Raw genomic sequence first — 18,222 nt, 5'->3', positions numbered from 1 at the left:
ATTATTAAGTCATGGGCTTGATGATCTTGATCTTTAACCATCAAAATTGTGCTAATATGAAAGAAAAATGAAAGAAAAAAAAAAAGAAAAAAGTATTATTGAGATGTGACGTTCTCGAGAATGGACCGGATGAAAATACGGACGGACAACCTGAAGACATGATGCTTCATCATGATGCCACTGCTGTTGCCGGCGGCGATACATAAAAGCGTCCCCTTTAAAGACGGTAACACTGTCCCTGACAGGAAGAGCTCATCACAAGGAAGCTGTTTCTCTTATATAACACCGTGACCATGATGCTGATGATGATCGGCTCTACTCCGGATCCTAAACAAGGCAACATGATGATGCTTGAGGAGACACATCTCATTAAGACTGAGGGAAGACGTGTATAACAAAGACTGAGCCTGATAGACGTAGAGCCAGAAGTTAACCAGTAAACGTACCTGATCTATGTTAAAAAGCAATAACAGCTGAAAGGACAGTTAATGAGCTCGTCCCTATTGTTTGTCAAACATGTGTAGAGGAAGACAAATCCATGCTCTTAACGTTGCACATCCATTGAGTCACTGAGATCAATGTTGACCCAACATGAGCTGGTTAAGTGTCGTAACGATGCATCTTTGTGACATGTGGAGAATGAGTTAAAGCATAGAGCACATTTGTTGATCGGTTGCTGAATTTGGACCAGTGCTAATGCTCACCTTGTATATATAACCTTTACTTTAACCTAATAACTTGAGAAAAAGAGCACTGGTATTGGGTTACTGGTATTGGGTTACTGGTATTGGGTTACTGGTATTGGGTATAGGCATATTCTGAGGTGAGGTAAAATAAGAGACAAAATCCACATTTGATCTCAGCAAAAATGCCTCCTAAAATTCAGATGAAGCTAATATGTGGCTTCAGATGTCTGACTTTTTTTCCTCTTTGTGTTCCCCAGACAGCCTTGTATCCCTGCCAACGGCAGCGGAGGGATACGTCCAGGTGGAGGAACTCGCTTGTTCTTAAAAGGACTGTGTATTTCATTTCAGGGAGGGATTGTTTCACAGCAACCACGGAGAGGTGGAACGACTGCAGCGATGAAATACAATCTAAACAATGAACAATAAAATGTGAAGTGCTGAATGCACTGTGTAATGAACTGGTTCGGTTGTTTGGCTCATTGATAAAACAAGTGGAAGTTATAAACTGGAAAACAAGCGAGGGGGGGAAAAAACTCTGCGATCTGCAATGATGTGTTAGCTAAATATGTGCAAAAGTAAGTGTGCACCCACACAAACGGAAAGCACACGACCCCAGCTGCATCCTTACTGCCTGGTAACCCAGGAAGGGTTTTATTTGACTTTTGTTTCCAAGGGGCAATTATTACCATGGGGGTAGTTATTAAGGAAAGCAAAGCTGGCACTTAAAATGCCTATTCTTCCATTGTTAAATGCTAATAACACATTTCAGAGGCTGAAGAGAGTGGTTAAGGGAGGAAGGAAAGACGGAGGGAGGAGAAAAGAGCGGAGAAATTGCAAAGAGAGGCTAAAATAGCGAAAGGAAATTAGGGTTTCTCTCAGTCTTTCACTGGTCAAATTACAGTTGAAAAAAGGCTGTTTATTTTTTTACCAACAGTTCTCTTCCATCTCGAGCAGTTTCCAGAGCATGAGAAAGAGTTGCAACCTTTCTGAACCAAAAAATAAATAAATAAACACAATAAAAAGAAGCTGGCTATACTTTCCCGTGAGCATCCCCGCAGGCTAGCAGCGGGCCAGTTAACTTCTATTATTAAAACAGAGTCAGCAGCAGCCAGTCATAGTCAATCCAACAACGTTCATGGTAATGACTAAATTGAAGATAATTATCCACCTAAAACTGTTTATTCATAACATCATGCAAATTATGCACCAAACCTGTTCTATACTGCTTCTGCAGCAGGTTTTGATCTACTGTATGATGTGTGCCTGCTATGTAGAGGGGGGGAGGGAGAGAGAGAGAGAGAGAGAGAGAGAGAGAGAGTGTGGGGGGGGGGGGGGGGGGGGGGTGTTAGAAAAGGCCTGGCAGAGGAAGAAAGCGGGGAAGAGAATGCGGGAAACAAGAAAGACGAAGACAGAGAAAGTCCATTAGCACACTTGTAAATGAGTCTCGGCTATTTACCCCACGCTGGGGCTCTCGAATTACCGACTGTGTTCAGGATGCAGACTCCGAACGGCAATTAAAGATGAACCGCGTGCACACAAAGAGGCACGCACGTGCACCATGGTGAGCTCGCATACACTCTCTCCTAAGGCGGCAGTTCGGTGCAGATCTGCTGATCTCCATAGCAACCTTCACTGCCGTGGGCGATGGTGACATCACGAAGATTGATTGTCATCGAGAAAAAAAAAAAAATGTTAGTAAAAAAAAACCCCACAGAGAGGGCCACGGTAATAGAGGTGTTAGCTGAAGTGCAACGGTGCTCCTGGCTGCTGGATGGAGCCGTGGCCTCCAGCTGGAGGTCTTCTCTGGCTAATGAAGAGCAGACATAGGGGAAAGGCCTCAGCTGGCCTCCAACATTGTCAGCGGTGAGGATGGAGAGATCGGCTTACGTAACACGGAGAAAGATAGAGAGCTACTGTAGATGGCTCTCTGGGGTTCAAATGCTCAGTGTGGTCCCTCTCCTCTCCTTTTTCTGTTTATCCTCCCTCCTCCTCCTCCCCTATTGCTCTCCATATCTTTTTCTGTCCGACAGCCTCCTCTCAACCCTCCTTTCTTGTCTCTCTTCACACCACCGACTGATCTTCCTCTCTTCCCGCTCACTCTTTTACCCTCGCTCCACACCAAAGCTCGGCGCGGTGCGGCGACTAGCTCCAGCGTCCAGATGCAGCTACGCGCTTGCCGGAAACATCAGAGAAATTAAGTTTGGAAGTTCTCTCTTGCCTTTCGTTTTTCTCTCTCTCTCTCTCCGCTCTGCCTCCGTTTTTTTTTTTTTTTTGGCACTTGTTTTTCTTCATTTTTCTGTTACGTAAGACAGACAGAAGTGGAGCAAGCTTCAAAGTGAATGGCAAAGCCGCCTTTTCCCCTGCTCGCTTTGCTGTTCATGCATGTCATTCCAGTGCCAGCTCTCTCCCCTCCATCTCTCTCTCATCTATCTTTCCTCACTTCTCCATCCTTCCTCCAACCTTTTTCCACGTTACTTAACATCCATCTCTTTCCACCTACAATTACTCAATTTCCTGTACGTCATTTTACCCCTTTTGTTGCTCACCTTCACCTTCACCTAAGTGACCGGAGGAAGAGGATGAACGGGCAGTTTTCTGAGAGCAGAGACCCTTCTGAAAAAAGAAAGCGGGTCTCATAATGTCTGCCTCTTCCTCCTGCCTGCCCTTGTTGTATCAAATACTGAGTGATACAGGGATGAGTGGGGCGCTCCTTCTCTTTGATTTCCTGTCAGTGAGCCTGAGCATCAAAGCCGACGAGGTAAAAGCTACCATTACCTAAATCATCTCTCTCTTTAAAAGACATGCGTTCCTCAAAAGGTGGAGAAACTCTTACCGGTGACTGATTCAACACAACTGCTCGGGATGGCCTGGATAATGGTTGTGTTGTAAACACACAGACACACACACACACACACACACACATGACTGACAAAATTGAATACGCGCTCCGACAGTAAGCATAAAGTTGAGCTCAGGCCAGAGAGAGACGAGGCAGATCTGTTGGCCTTGTTGTGGGCGGACCTCATGGACCTGACACGCCAAACACAAAGTGCTGACAAAAACCCACTGATGAGTCGCCTCACATCACCTCAAGTCTTCTAAGTAGCACTTAAACACACGGGGAAGACTGCGGCAGACGCGTAAAAGCATCCGAGCACGTGCGTGGCAGGAAAAAGAGAAGATTTTTAAGGTCAGCGTCGCGGTGCTGATATGATGTACACAAGTCTGCTGTGATCTAAACCTTCAAATAAACCTTCAAATAAACCCCTCATTAAACGTTTTCCTTCCTGCCTCTCGAGCACACTGGTGCTTCTGATACACAAGAACGTTGGATTTAATTAAATGGAACACAAGTCGAATCCTTTCGCAGACTAAGTGGGATACGGATTGAGAATGCGTCTGATGAAAAGTTGGCACTGTCACTGTAAAAGTTTTGCTTTGCTTTGCTTGTTGTGTGCTGCCAGTGGGAAAGAAAAAAGAAACAGCCAAAAAAAATCGCACTAAATGGATGAAATCACTGATTCACTGGGCTGAGCAGCCAGTCAGACAGCTCTTTCTCAGACTATGCCACCGACTCGACATGCTGAATCGGCTTAACGGCTGCTGATAAGGTCTATTAAAACCAACGGTGTTGGACACGCCGCTGAAACTGCAGCTGCTCAAAGACGGCGGCTGACAGTCCCACGTCAGCCCGGCGCCTCGCAGGAATAACAACCGGGGAGACCGGTTTGCATCAAGAACGGGTTCACACCTCTCTTGCATCTTCTCACCAGCACGGCTGGCTGCGGTGAGTAATGTGAAGGCAGCAAATAAACAAACAGCTGCATGTGACGCACAGCGGGCCGGAGTGTCCGTCCTTACTGCCTGCAACGCGGTGCTGTTTTCCGTCTCTGCCTTTGTGTGTTTTCTCATTCCCTCTCCCCTTCCTGTTGGGCATGTGTAGAGGCGCTGTTAGTTAATTTATCATACGGCACGCTCCGGCTCTCAGCCCCGGACTCGGTGATTAATGACGACCGTTCACACACTTAAACATTTAGCTTTGTTTCGCTGACACACTAGTTACCATACCGGTCACCACGGCTTACTTAAGGCGAGGTCACTGTGGGACTGGAGCCAAATAGAACGACGGCACTTCCCCCCCTCCTCTGTATCTGCAGAGTGACCTTTAAGGGCTGGATTTTTCCCACTGTGTTGGAATGTAAATATGTCATTTATCACAAAGAAATTAACATATCCAGACACAGTCAATTGAGAAAGTGCCTCGTGGCCCATCTGTCCCCACTTAAAGATATAGATACATGTACTTGGTTAATTAAAAATCATCTTCTGATTGATTTCGTCTCATTAAATGAGCAGTGTGACCGTTTCTAAGCATTAAGGGGCCAGCTGGACCACATCCTCTGGTCCTTTTTCATGGATTCTCTGTAAGATCCTCATATTTTCCAGCACCAAATATCACCATGCATCATTAGCACCAACAGCTCCAATTTCTTATACGCGCCTGCAGCCACACACAGCTGCATTCAAACTTCAAATTTCATGCATGTCAAACATGCGCTTACTGTCAAATAATGCAGGTTGGTCGAGCTTCAAACAAGACACTCTGAGTCTTATATCCGCTTATTACATGCATAGTGTCTTTTCACAATAAACTTCCATCTTCACAGGAAGTTAGGCACCAAAACCACCTCAAAGGTTTAAGGACCTCTGAGTCCTTGAACGTCCACCTCCTCACCCGCCGCCCTGCGGACCATCTCGCCTTTGTACCGCGTCAGTTGTGCGTCAGTCCGCCTGTAACGCAGCGGGCGGGTGCATCACATGCACACACTTAACGAGCGAGACGGCGAGGAGCGCTGAGCGAGGTGCGTTATTGGACGCGTCGGCTGAGAGAGCGGGTTGGCGTACATCTCATCCCGAGCAAAGAAACGTGACAGGAAACCAAGAGATACGACGCTCAAGTGAGCGAACGAAGAGCAAGAGGGACAGAATGAGAGACGCCGAGAGTTATCCAGTGATGTGACTCCGTTTTGACCTTTAGCAACTCTGCAGAGCAATGTCAATTTCAATTTGACCCGGGGAAAGGTTGACGTGCGTGGTGAAACAGCTAGGTGTTCTTCAGTATTGTAGACTTCTAAAGATGGCAGCGTTAACCACTTCAACAGATGTTGGGAAATCAGGACATCCTCAATGACAAATCCTCCAAATCTTCAAGCAAGCAGAGGTCAATATTTGAAGCGGTGAGGAGAGAAGAGAGGTGAGGGATAAAAGGATGTCGGAGCAGATAGAGAAGTGAAGAAAGGTCAATAGAGCGTGCTTCAACTGCCTACCTTCAGTTGAAAGGCAAAGCGACAGGAGGCTTGCATAAATAAATGAGCTTAGACCATAAATGCTGCGGTGTGTGTCATGTTAATGCTACATACTATTCCCCATACAGATAAACATGAAATAAATATTGTTGGTACCCCTCACCGCTTCACTTTATGCCACAATATCAGTGTCACATTAGCATAATCTGCCCTTACTTGGAGTGGAGCTCTGCAAACCAAAAGAATTTTTGATTTAAAAAAAAAAAAATGTGCTCAGACATACAGTAGTCATAGCAACCTGTGACAGAAAATAATTGCGTCTCAGTGCCTGGTCAGACCAGAAAAGTGGCATAAAAATAGTCCCCTACATGAAACAGTTGATGCTGCAAGTACTGACACATTCGGGGTTGGCGAGCTAATTATTAGCATGTTCTCCAGCAGGTCACACGCAGTGTTGAGCGGCGACATATGCAATATAGGAATATAATGAGGACGTAATAATAACAGTGAAATTATGACTTTTTTAATTGGTAATAAGTAACAAAGCTAACTTACTGACTGAGTAACTTGCCCAACACTCCTCACACACTAATTCTGGCCACCAGCTCATCTTGCTACTTGCTTGGTTGCTAAGCATATTTATTAAAGAGCCATTACCAAAGTTTGACTATGTGAATTTTCTCTTTAATTACTTTGTCCATCGTCAACCGCTTATCCTGTATTTAGGGTCACGGGGGTGCTGGAGCCGATCCCAGCTGTCATTGGGCGAAGGCAGGGTACACCTGGACAGGACACCAGTCTATCACAGGGCCGACAATTAGAGACACACAACCATTCACGCTCACATTCACACCTACGAGGAGGAAGCCGGAGAACCCGGAGAGAACCCGCGCTCACACGGGGAGAACATGCAAACTCCACACAGAAGGAACCCGAACCCGACCTTCTTAAAACCCTCTGTATTTACTCACACAAGCAAATCCACTGATTGGAGCAATCCTATTAAATGAACAACAACAACAACAACAACTGTTGTTTGGTGTCTCGGCCAGCAGACAGATGTTCCCTTATTTATAAGGAGGAGATGGAGGTAGTTGGGGGAGAGAGAGTGGGACTGCCACAGTGGGAATTTGTCAAAAACATATCACTAAAACACCAGGAAAATCAGGAATGCCATCATCTATTGCAGATGTTTAAGTGTGTGTGTGTGTGTGTGTGTGTGTGCCTCTACACAGTCCTCCTCTCTGGAATAATTGATTCTAATTCCTTTCCACTAGAGTGCACCCATCTGCTGGCTTTGGGGGACAGTAAAATCCTCTATCAGTTACAATTACAGCGCCGCGAGTGCGTGTGACCTGCCCACCGCAAGTGGTGAGAATGTCTGTGCATGCTGACGGAGGGTGGAAGCGAGACGGACCGGCGGAGTGCTGCGTAAGCGTGAGTTGAATCCCTCCGCTCTTTTCCTCTGGGACGGCGAATTCATGACAAATCATCCCGAGGGAATAAACACCGAGTGAGTGAGTCTGTGAGTTTGAAATGTGGAACTTTGTGTGATTTGTCACATACTGTGTGTGTCTGTGTGTGTTTCTGTACAGACCCCAACACAACAAATCAAAAACCCCCACATTATGAATCACCCTCCCGTTTGCGGAGAAGTGGACTGCACCAACTTAACACCTATCTTGCAACAGAAAAAACTCGAGGGCTACTGACGAAAATCCAAACCGTCCTACGCAACCTTGATTTTGTCTCCTTTGAAAGCTAAAAATACCAAAAGTAACATTGCTGGTGGAAAACAGGCTTTCAGTATTCGCACAGTCACACGTCCCTGAGGACTGCTGAGGTCCCGAGGCCTCGTAGATCTGTGATGACGGCAGCACACACACACACACACACACACACACACACACACGGCTATGTGCTGGTGGTGTAGTCCTGAGTGACATAATCTGCAGCTGTGGGATTTTGGCCCTTCAGCTGAAAGGGTGGCAGAGATAAGCAAGGTTGCGTCTGGAGAGCTGGGGGACGCTCCCGACAAGAACCCTCAAACTCTCACCACGCTCTCGCTTCAGATCCCCTCTGTGTTCATCCCTGCAAGAGTTTAGGCAACATGAAGGTGTTTTATTTCTGCGTGTACGTTTGTGTGAAGCTGGCCGCGATGGCGGCTGTCTGAGATCTGCACTGGTTGCAGCAGCAGAGGAGATAAAGTGGGGCTGTGTTTCCTGGCAGTGTTGCAGATTTATCTCTCTGCTTACGGCTCTGATTTTACTGCCCGTCCACGAGCCTCCACTGGATCCTCTCTCTCTCTCCCGCTCTCTCCCGCCCTCTCTCTATCTCCCACTTGCCATAAGGGACCAGCCTCTCCCTGTGCACGCTCTGGCTACCATAAATCTGCCACGTTGCTCCATAAAGCTGCTTAGGGCATGACTCAACAAATATTAAGGAAGAGGAGAATAAATAAATAAAGCAAAATAGAAACTCTCGTCTGGGGGGAGATACAACTTTTTTTGCCCACAAAATGGAGTCCGGCTTTAAAATATTTACCTCGGTGTCTCTGGGCTTTAGACACTCTTCTGGGAGTGTGGAGGCTCACTGAACAACATCACACACACACACTGAGTGTTTGCCACGGTAGTGCCAAGCTCGTGTACCGCACCATTAGAGAGGAGCTCCGCTGGTTTCACACATCGAGGTCAGTTGAGATGTCACTAATTAGCCATTTCTTTTTTTTTTTATCTCAAAAACGAACCTCCACTGGGTTATCCTGGCTTGGGCTTAGAGGAAAAGAAATTGCAATTTCAAACTGGGGAATGTGGTGCTTGAACTGCATCTACCTGGCACAAAGAAACACTATTGGATTGTGTTGTGGGGGAAATGCAAGATCCACAGTTTTTGGAGCTCGTCTGGGACGAAGAGTCAGGATATCTCGACCTCTGCTGCACCGATTTAAACCATTCCTCCTTTAAACGAGTCTCAAATGTTATGGACGCTCAGCACTACTTCCCTGTGCATGTTGTACCCTCACCAAAACATACGGCATACATTAGTAACAACTGGTTTTAAATGAGATGAAGCTTCAATATCATTAGCAGCACCAATGATATCAAGAGCCAAACAGCTGAAGGGTGCATTGTGCAGCCTGTTCATGCATGGGTGTGAGTCTGCTGACATGCGAGGGCCGTGCTTGTCAGTTTATCAACAGCAGCAATTTTTCACTCTTGATCAGCCAAGCGTGGAGGCAATATAAATGAACTAACTGGATTCCAACAGCATCAGATAGGAGACAAAAGGTAACCTCTCAGTGAATCATTGCACCTTCTTTGTCTTCGTCCCCACCCTCCTCCTCCTCCCTCTCTCTCTCTCTTGTCACACACTCTTCCAATCCCCTGGCTTCCTTGTCCAATCAGCTTCACCGGGACTCATTCACAGAGCGGCAAGCTCCATGTGGACTGCAGACCGTGCCCAGAAATCAAGCAGTATGCTGTCGCAGGAAAAAAACAACCCAAAAAAAAACACACAACCGCTCCGCATAGATTCGCTCACGCACGCGTGCTCGTGCAGTCGGCCCTCCGTGACCCCACGTCAAAGAAGACAAACAACGGCAACCGAGCAGCAGCCGCTTTTCCATGTGGCGAGCCGGCGTTTGGAACCCTGGCACCATATGGGCTCTTCATTGTTGACAAAACAGCCGCAGGGACATTAGCACCCACCATTTGCATATGGAAAACACTTTTACAATTGTTTTTTTTTTTTCTTCTTCTTCTTCTTCTTTTGCTGTTTGTGTAGCAAATAAAAAAAAAGGTGCCATCATCAATCTGTGTTCGCCGCCCCGGAGGCGTGTTGGAGTGGATTTGTAAAGTCATCCATTCCCTGTCATTTTGGAAATGACACGAATAGTAGTGACTGCAGCTGGAGGAAATCCCATGATGCTCTTACCTAGCTGCAGCTCCATGTTGCTAATCTTGTTTTCCGTGGGAAACAGGATCTTCGGCGGCTTGTCGGTCAACGGAGCTGAAAAGGAGGAAAAAAAGGAGAATTTAAATATAGTAGCAAGACAAACGAACAACACGCGTCTGCCTTGGAGAGATTTTGAACGCAGCACAGACAGAAGTCATCTACCTCCTCTTCAAAATAAATAAAACGCTCATGCCCTCTCTGGCTGTCCTCGTTCCTCGCCCGACTTGCTCTGGGTGTCTCTTTGCAGACACACTCCTCCCTGGTGTCTGCACACCTTGGGTTCCATTCATCTGACCTACTCGTAATCATAACTGAATCACTGCTTTGCCAAGAACAAGTCATCAGTTAATCTGCACGAGTGCGAGGTGTTTGAAGAGCCATCGTGGAGTGTTTGGGTGTCTGAGTGAGAGGGAGCAGCTGATGCTCTAATGATGCTAATCATCCAAACGGCGGATGTCAGACCTGCTGCCGGAGCCCGTCCTCCGGGGAACGGCAGCACACGGAGCAGCTTTATTGTTGTTAAAAGCGTTTGTGTGTTCGGTGGTCTGCAGGGTTAAGGGGTGAGGAGAACACAAAGAGGGGTTTGTATGTACCTGACTAAACGCTGACACGAGGGGAGCGACATGGAGGCGGAGTGTCGGAATGTCAGATGTCCTTTTACATATAGATGTTACATTCAAGCTCTTCCCAAAGGAGTGGTGATTGGCCTATTGCTGCCAGGTATGAGAAGTTGCACATTTCCCCACCATGGGATTAATACAGGATTATTTTATCTTAATTGTAGATTTTTATTTTTATTTTTTGAGGCACAGTCGCCTTTTATTAGCAGTAGACAGATAGGATAGACAGGAGAAAGAGGGGGGTGTGACATGCAGCAAACGACCTCCGGCCGTGATTCGAACCGGGTGCATATGTACGTGCGTACATGGCATGCGCTCTAACCACTCCGCCACCTGCGCGCCATCTTAATTGTAGATTTAAGATGTACACGCAAGATACTGCAAACTTTTGATTGTCTCAATAAAGTTGGTTTGAAAAAAAGAAGAGATCATAGTGAGGCAGCAGCAGCGAGGGAAATGGCGAACATCCTAAGAATCTTCCAAGAAAGTTTCAGGAGTGGATGCTCCAGATAAAAAAACATGACGGGCTTAAAAATAAAAAAAATAAAAAAAGCTACCAATAGTCATGACAAACACGGATCAGATGTGGCGAGCTCACCTGCAGGTGTATGTCATAATCAAGCAACGTTTTTGTGTAATTACTCTCACTACCAAAGGGGGGAGACAAAATATCCACATTGAACACAAGCTTCATCTCCCATTCATAATACAGAAACAAAACTTTTTGCAGACCAATGTGCTTATCTTGGGTTGTGTATACATTCAATTTATGTAATCATTATTCTTTTTCATTCCTTATATATGTAAATTTTCATGTATAATGCATATGTGATTACCTGAATAGATGTGTTATGTAATGACAACACATTATTTCAGTTAATTGATTCTCATAATGTGATGTCTCTTCCATTATGAATGCAAAAAAAAGCAAAAAGTGAAATGAATGAAAATGTGGTCACAAAAAAGAAGATTAAAAAAAGATGCATCATCTTTATGAAACAACTTGGCCTTTACTTCTAAACGTATGGTCCGTTTTGCATTTGACAATGAGTTTTTTGTGCTCACCTTTACGTAGAAACAGCAAGTGAAACACACTTTTCTTCTCTGCTGATTATAAGGCTTACTTTGAGCTTGGTATACTCTGTGATATACACTCAAACACACTATTTTTGTTGCTGTGGCATTACATCATGATGAGGAGAAAAATTGGGGCATGTTAAGCTCATTATAACCCACATTTCTCTGTTGGCAAGCATGATCTGTTTGATATTATTGCAGACCTGCACATTTCTCGTCTTCTTCTCCATATTAAAATGAGTGCAGACACATTCAGATACAATCAGATGCACTAAAGAGGCCAACACTAATTCTGGACTTCCTAAACCCGCTATGGAAAAAAAAAAAGTGTGCTTTATTGAATAAAACAGAGGCTACTCCCAACAGCAGAGCTTTCAGGCATGTCTAATTATGTAGTGGTGAATTTGCAAAGGCAGCTTATTCAGGCCAGTTTGTAGCCTGGTGCTTTCATTAAGATGTTCCCTTGGAGTGTCCTCACAAGCCCTCTTCTTTAGCCTTATTATAAGGGCGCTCTAACAAGCGCTTTGAAAGCCCCGCTCTGTTTTTGGGGTCTGTATTTGGGGAGGAACAGGACATGTGATGTTCCCGAGCTAGCAGTGATGTGCAGTGGAGTGCGCGGTGTAAAGTGTTTAAAGGCTGCAGGATAACCGGTTTAACATTTCTACAAGCTGTCAGGCTGCAGTGTTGGAGGGGGAAGTGTTTATCCATGTGGTGGTGAGACTGGAGGTTTGCGGTCAGATGTAGAACCGGTGTGTGAACGCTCGGCGAGAGGAAGCAGAGTGACGTCGATGAGAGGGGCGGTCACGGGCTTTTAGGCACAACTGTTTGCACTTTTAATAGGTAATCACACAGCACAAATTACACTGGATACTGATACAATTTTAATTACATATCAAACTGCTATACATAATTACACAATGGGTGATCCTATAGCCAATTATGCACTGGGCAAACAAATGAGGACAAGCTGTGTAAGGGAGACAAGAGCGGGGTAGCGAGAACGCAGATAGAGGCAGAAGGAAAGTAGAGCTGCCGAAATGAGGAGAATAAAACGGGAAAATGCATGAAGTAAAAGTGAACCAGTCAAGAAACATGCTCAACCCCCCCCTTGTTTTGGCATGCTACACTTGCTTCTGAAAATCTCATTATCTTAATTACAACTCCTTTATGGGAAATACATCAATTATCACGGTTCAGGGGGGGGACACCATTTAAAAATACGGAGGATGGGGAGCAACCGTCAAACAAAAGGAAAGAGTCTCCGATTGCCATTAGCAATCAAAGTCTGGAATTAAGCAACCATAAACATAAACAGGTAATTAAACACGCAAGTATATCTATTGAGCTTTCAAAGCATTGTGAGAAGAGAAATGGATGTTTCTTGTCTATTTTTTTTTCTGGAAGACCGTGATTATAGGCTGTATATTCACGGTTTGTTCAATTTCCATCCATGTATCTCTATCTGCTACTTCAAAAGACAGGTAAAAAATATTTTAGTTTAATTCAACTTTTCTTGGCCCAATTAAAAATGTGTTGTGTGACTCTGCTTTATGTGACAGTCTGCAACACCTGCATGTTGGGCGCTGAACGTCTTATTTTAGTATTTCCCAACCACACCAAACGTTTAATGATCAACAATAGAAATAAACCATCATCAAACAATTATATCTGCTGGGCGGTGAATTAATAAAAAAAGTTGTCATCAGAAAATAAATTTAGCTTTTATTGGATTTATTTCTTAAAAAAACCCCAACATATTAGGATTCTAATTATCAGATGCTGTGACATCAGCTGTGGTCTAATACAGGAATCACAAACACACTCAAACATCATATTGCATACCATCTGTTCTGTAATCGTTTTGTAAATTACAGTAGATCTGAGGAGGTTTGTTCTCTCTTAATAGATGCAAAACAAAAGGTTGGATCTCTTGGTTCAGAGTGCTTTGTGTTACATATTCAGAACATTTCCTGGTAAAAGCTCATCTCATTTTAAAACTGAAAAGAATCCCATCTTTGGAAGGCTCCCAGCATGCGATAAACACTTCACTCTGAACAACACATTCCCAGAAAACAAAGTTGGACAAAGAGAAACATCAGTACTGCAAAAGGAAAGTGTAAGTTGGATAATCATGAACCCTGAAAGGTTGTTTCACTTATCTGAGGATGGTTTGTATCGGGAGGGTGAACCTGCTTGTCATACCTCAGGTCCACAATGTTCCCTCTTGCAGATTTCATAACGGGCACTCTCTTTCTTTGGGGGACAGCGTCAGAGAAATTATGCTTCGTGTAGACTCTCGTCCTTCCGTTTCATGTCTTTTTGGAGAACCAGAAGCTTGTCTTTGTATTTCTTTGTATTCCTCGGCTACTGGCCTGGGTCTCTTGCTGCTGGTTCCAACGCCGATCACTTTCCTCATCCTGTGCACACGTTCCAGTCCCATCTGCTCTTGGTTCAGCTTTCAGAGAGTAGCTTCAGAATTTAGCTCTCGGATTTGGCGCATGTGTTGTTGTGGCGTTCCTGGACGCCGTCAAAGACGAGATAGTTTCCACTAGATTGCCCCTCCAGGGATTCTTTTTTAACATCTACTATTCCCATGCTCTCACGGATTCTGGATGTCTCCTTCCTCATTGAAGTGCAATCTCTGGAAAGTCATTCTTGAGTGGCGGTTCGTTTATTCACATCGTTCTGCATGAATCACTTTGGATTCTTGTTCGTCTTTGGTGACGCCGTCCAGCTTTATGTTCGTAGGCTCCATCACAATCCGCACAAAGCCTTTGTAAAAGTCTTTGTTTCTCCAGAAAGCCCACTCACCTGGCTGGCAGTCGTGCATTCATCTTGGTTTTTTCGCTTCTGGAGGCAGTGTGTGTCTTCTCTCGTTAGCGTCTTCCGTCAACATTCCTGCGTCTTCTTAGCAGCGGCCTCTTGATGAAGGACACATGTGGCGCGTGGACAGGAGGCGGTGGGGAGCTCCTGAGCCACAGCTGCAGCCGCGACAGTAAGCGCATCGCTTAAAGTTGGAAAAAAGTGTCGTAACTCTAGCGAGTTCGCCCTCATTGATCGTGTCTGGGTACGACATGTACTGTACGACATGGTTGTCTGTGAGCAGACTCAATTAATGTGTCCTGGGTGAATATGTGTCTTCAGGGGACGGGAATGGCCATGATGGTGTGCTTGTGCAAATTTTATGCCCTAGGATCAATGAGTCACTATAAAATATTGATGTCTGAGTCGCCTCGGGGCGGAATCATTGTTTATTCTCTGCAGCAAACCAAGCTGAATTCATTTCAGAGGGTGACACAAAATGTCTCTGTAAACTCTTACAGTTGGCCTGCATTACTTGAACTTCCGAAAGTATGCTATCCATATAAAGTTAAAGGAAGGTGGAATACACGGAGTGGACCGAGCCTCGGCGTACGTCTAACTGTGTGAGATTTCAGGTGTAGTGAATTATTTGCAAAGTAATTGCGAGCACAGCCGGGTTTTTATTCTCAACGTTTTCAAAGCCTGAGGTGCTTCTCTGTGAGTAGAGGAGAGTCTAAAGCAGGCTTCGTATGTGTGTGTGTGTGTGTGTGTGTGTGTGCAGGTCTGCATTGTGGATACATTAACACACAGCGAGAATGTGTGGATATAAGCTTTGTGATAAGTCATCCACAATCCCATTTCTGCTTGGTAGCGGAAAAGCTCACTGGACTTTCCAGATGGATTATTCTGGGTGACTGACTTTAGGGAAACAGCAAATTAATGAATTAAGGATGAAGCGGAGATACTTGGATCACTGGGCTTTTTTCTGTTAGTCATTCAAATTGTGGTCGTGTGCGTGAGGATGATCTTATTACCAACACATGAGAGTATAACTATTAGTGAAATAAATAAGAGAAGTTCCATAATAATGTATTGGAATTCATGTTTGGGAGGCCGATTGTGTTGACTTGCAGATTTTGTTGATTGTCTCTTTGATATCTGTGCTTCTACCATACATGAGGACGTAGGCAATGTAGTTAAATCATTTCTCTTTTGTTTTGGTCTGATTTTATTTGTTATGGCCTTATTAGTTGTGTTGTAGCCTACAGACACAGTAAATACAGTTAGAAGTCCAGTTATGAACGACATGGATCAAGATTTGTGGGTGCATTTTATTTGTTACATTCATACCTCATCATTTTTCATGATGGAATCCCAGGTTTATACGGTTTTAATATTTTTTTTAAGTTAATTTGATGTGTGAAACCTTAATATCACCACTAGCAATCAACATGTAACAATGACAACAATCTACAGTCAAACATTAATATATACATTGTGATAAAATTACAGAAATCTGGCTTAAATCGAAGTGAAAAGAAGCCGGGAGGACGATGTGCTGCTGGTGCAGTATGAGCTGCATCAGAGGAGTCAAGAAGAAATGTAAATCGCTGGCACATGCAGTATATATGGGTGAGCAGGTACTTATATGGGCATATAAATACACATGGACACACACATTCATGCATGGACACACACACACGACTGTGTGAAGTTGTGAACAGAGGACTTCATTGTCCTTTGGTCTCAGGAAATTGGCTCCCAAAGGTTTTCACTATTTCTTTTTTACCAACAAAGGCAGTGAAGCTAGAGAAGAAAGGCAAAAATAGCAGGTCGGAGTCCCTGTGAGCCTCCCAAGACTGCTAAGCTTGACTAGAGAAGTCTTGGTTCTCCTCCACGGTTGGCAGACTCCTATAGTGTACCGCGGGAGATCACCATATATTAACAGTGACCTTCCTCTGTACAGTTGTCACCTTTGAGCCAGTTTCATTACATTCCTGATGGTGCAATAACCATCCTGTATGATTCCCTTATAAAGTCACCTCGGAGTATGCGGAAATTCAATTCCAGGCCCCGACCGTTTCCCACATGAGAGAAGCTGAGCAGAAAGCCGGATGGTGTCAGTGAAAGCAGTTATATTCATCCTAAACCACATCACGCTCCCCCACTGTCCACCACTGTTGTGCTCTCTAAGAGCCTTGCCTCTGGCAAAGCTGAAATGCTTCAACATCAAAAGCACGAGGAGCGTTCGCTCCAATCCCCACCAATGCGAGCAGACAGGTTTCCGGCATCGAAGGCGCCGGCGCCGTCAAAAGGCTATCATCACGGACGAAGTGAGAACAATTGGCCACTTTTGGACAAACGGCCGGTCCGGCTTTTTTTCCCCCGACTAAGTGTCTTCTCTGATAGACGATCTGATGATGAAACATGGCAGTGATCAAGCTGTTCAAAGGAGGATTCCAGCTGTGAGCCGCGATACTCCATATCTTTTTGGAAGAAGAAGGAAAGAGGAAATTAAAAGTGCCGTGGCGTCAGGCCGCTCGCTCATTTGCGGAGCATGTTAACCAACCAATGGGAACTTCATTTAACAATTTATTAGCCCGATAAGTACGACGTGGAGACCGAATGAAGATGAATTTGACTCAAAGAGGAGGAAAACCTCCATAGGAAGTGAGACACAGAGTGAAGGGAACAGACTGAGAAAATGTGTTATTGACTGCTGGAGCTTTACTGTGATTCTGCCCTCTCAGCAGGTGTGTGTGTGTGTGTGTGTACACGTGAATGTGTGTGTGGGCGTACACGTGAGCGACCACAGATCTTTGACCCTTGTAAATGCCGTTGCTCCATCCAATAATCGGACGTTGTCTGGAGATCCGTCTGCAGGCTCCCCCCTCCCCACAAACTTTAACAGGCATATCTATAACTCCAAAAAATCACCTTGAGTCAGCCTTCATGATGCTGCAAAAACTAACTCTCAGTAACTACGTGCCTCCACAGGGTATACCAATTATTCTCTACTTAAAAAGCCACCTCGTTTAGTCTTAATTTGGGTTGGAGTTTTTTTTTTTCTTCTTTTCTTCAGACTCAACGAGGATTACATTTTACGCAGGTTGATAGAATAACTTGCATTGTATTCACAGTAAGAGGTTCAATTAAGCAGTCGGGGAATGTGAATAGCGTTTGAAATGAATGAGGTGCATTTTTATGGGTCTATTGTTTACAGAATAGTGAGGATGAATGCCGAGGCGGGGGGAGGGAGGGGGGGAGAGAGAGGTGTCCTCAAAACTCTGGTCGCATAAATGAGCAGAAAAATGACAATAATGACTTTGCCTCCAGATTTAATGAAATAAAATTCAAGTAATTACACTGATAAAGTGAGGACAGCAGAGGTAAAACCTCCTTCTCTCTTATCCTACACACAGATACACACCTGCCACACAATCATTACTCCTCACAGTCTGTGGGGGTCTGTGACACATACAGTGAGGGGTCCTGTCTTATCCACCAAATAATGAGTCAGTGTGGGCATCTCCGAGCATCGACCGCTACTTCCGTTCATGCATGTTGCAGCGCAAATTGTAAAAAGGGTGCCGGCTGAAGGTGAATATGGATCGGAAGGTGTGATGATTAATAACTATGTTCTCTCCAGGACATCACCGGCCTCATCACGGTGACGCACGGCGGTGCAGAGCGCCGCAACCCGAACTCACGGCTGCTGAAACCTACAGCCAGAGGAGCCGGTGTGGGCTTTTAATTAGCACAATGATGGTAGAA

At 45.0% G+C, this 18,222-nt stretch overlaps 1 protein-coding gene across 5 annotated transcripts in view; it reads right to left on the bottom strand.

Moving 5' to 3' along the window:
• The window catches only part of il1rapl1a (interleukin 1 receptor accessory protein-like 1a), a 138,725-nt gene that overhangs the window by 35,849 nt on the left and 84,654 nt on the right, over positions 1 to 18,222 (bottom strand). For all 5 annotated transcript variants that reach the window (XM_084022836.1, XM_084022834.1, XM_084022838.1 and 2 more), the window contains exon 6: positions 9,929 to 10,003. In XM_084022836.1, coding sequence (XP_083878962.1) covers positions 9,929 to 10,003 — 75 coding nt within the window. The remainder of the gene's footprint in view (positions 1 to 9,928; positions 10,004 to 18,222) is intronic.

The sequence above is a fragment of the Eutrigla gurnardus genome (genome assembly GCF_963514095.1).
Source record: "Eutrigla gurnardus genome assembly, chromosome: 12".
NCBI lineage: Eukaryota > Metazoa > Chordata > Actinopteri > Perciformes > Triglidae > Eutrigla > Eutrigla gurnardus.
Note: the sequence above shows the minus strand (reverse complement) of the source record. Positions and strands in the feature narration are given on the sequence as shown.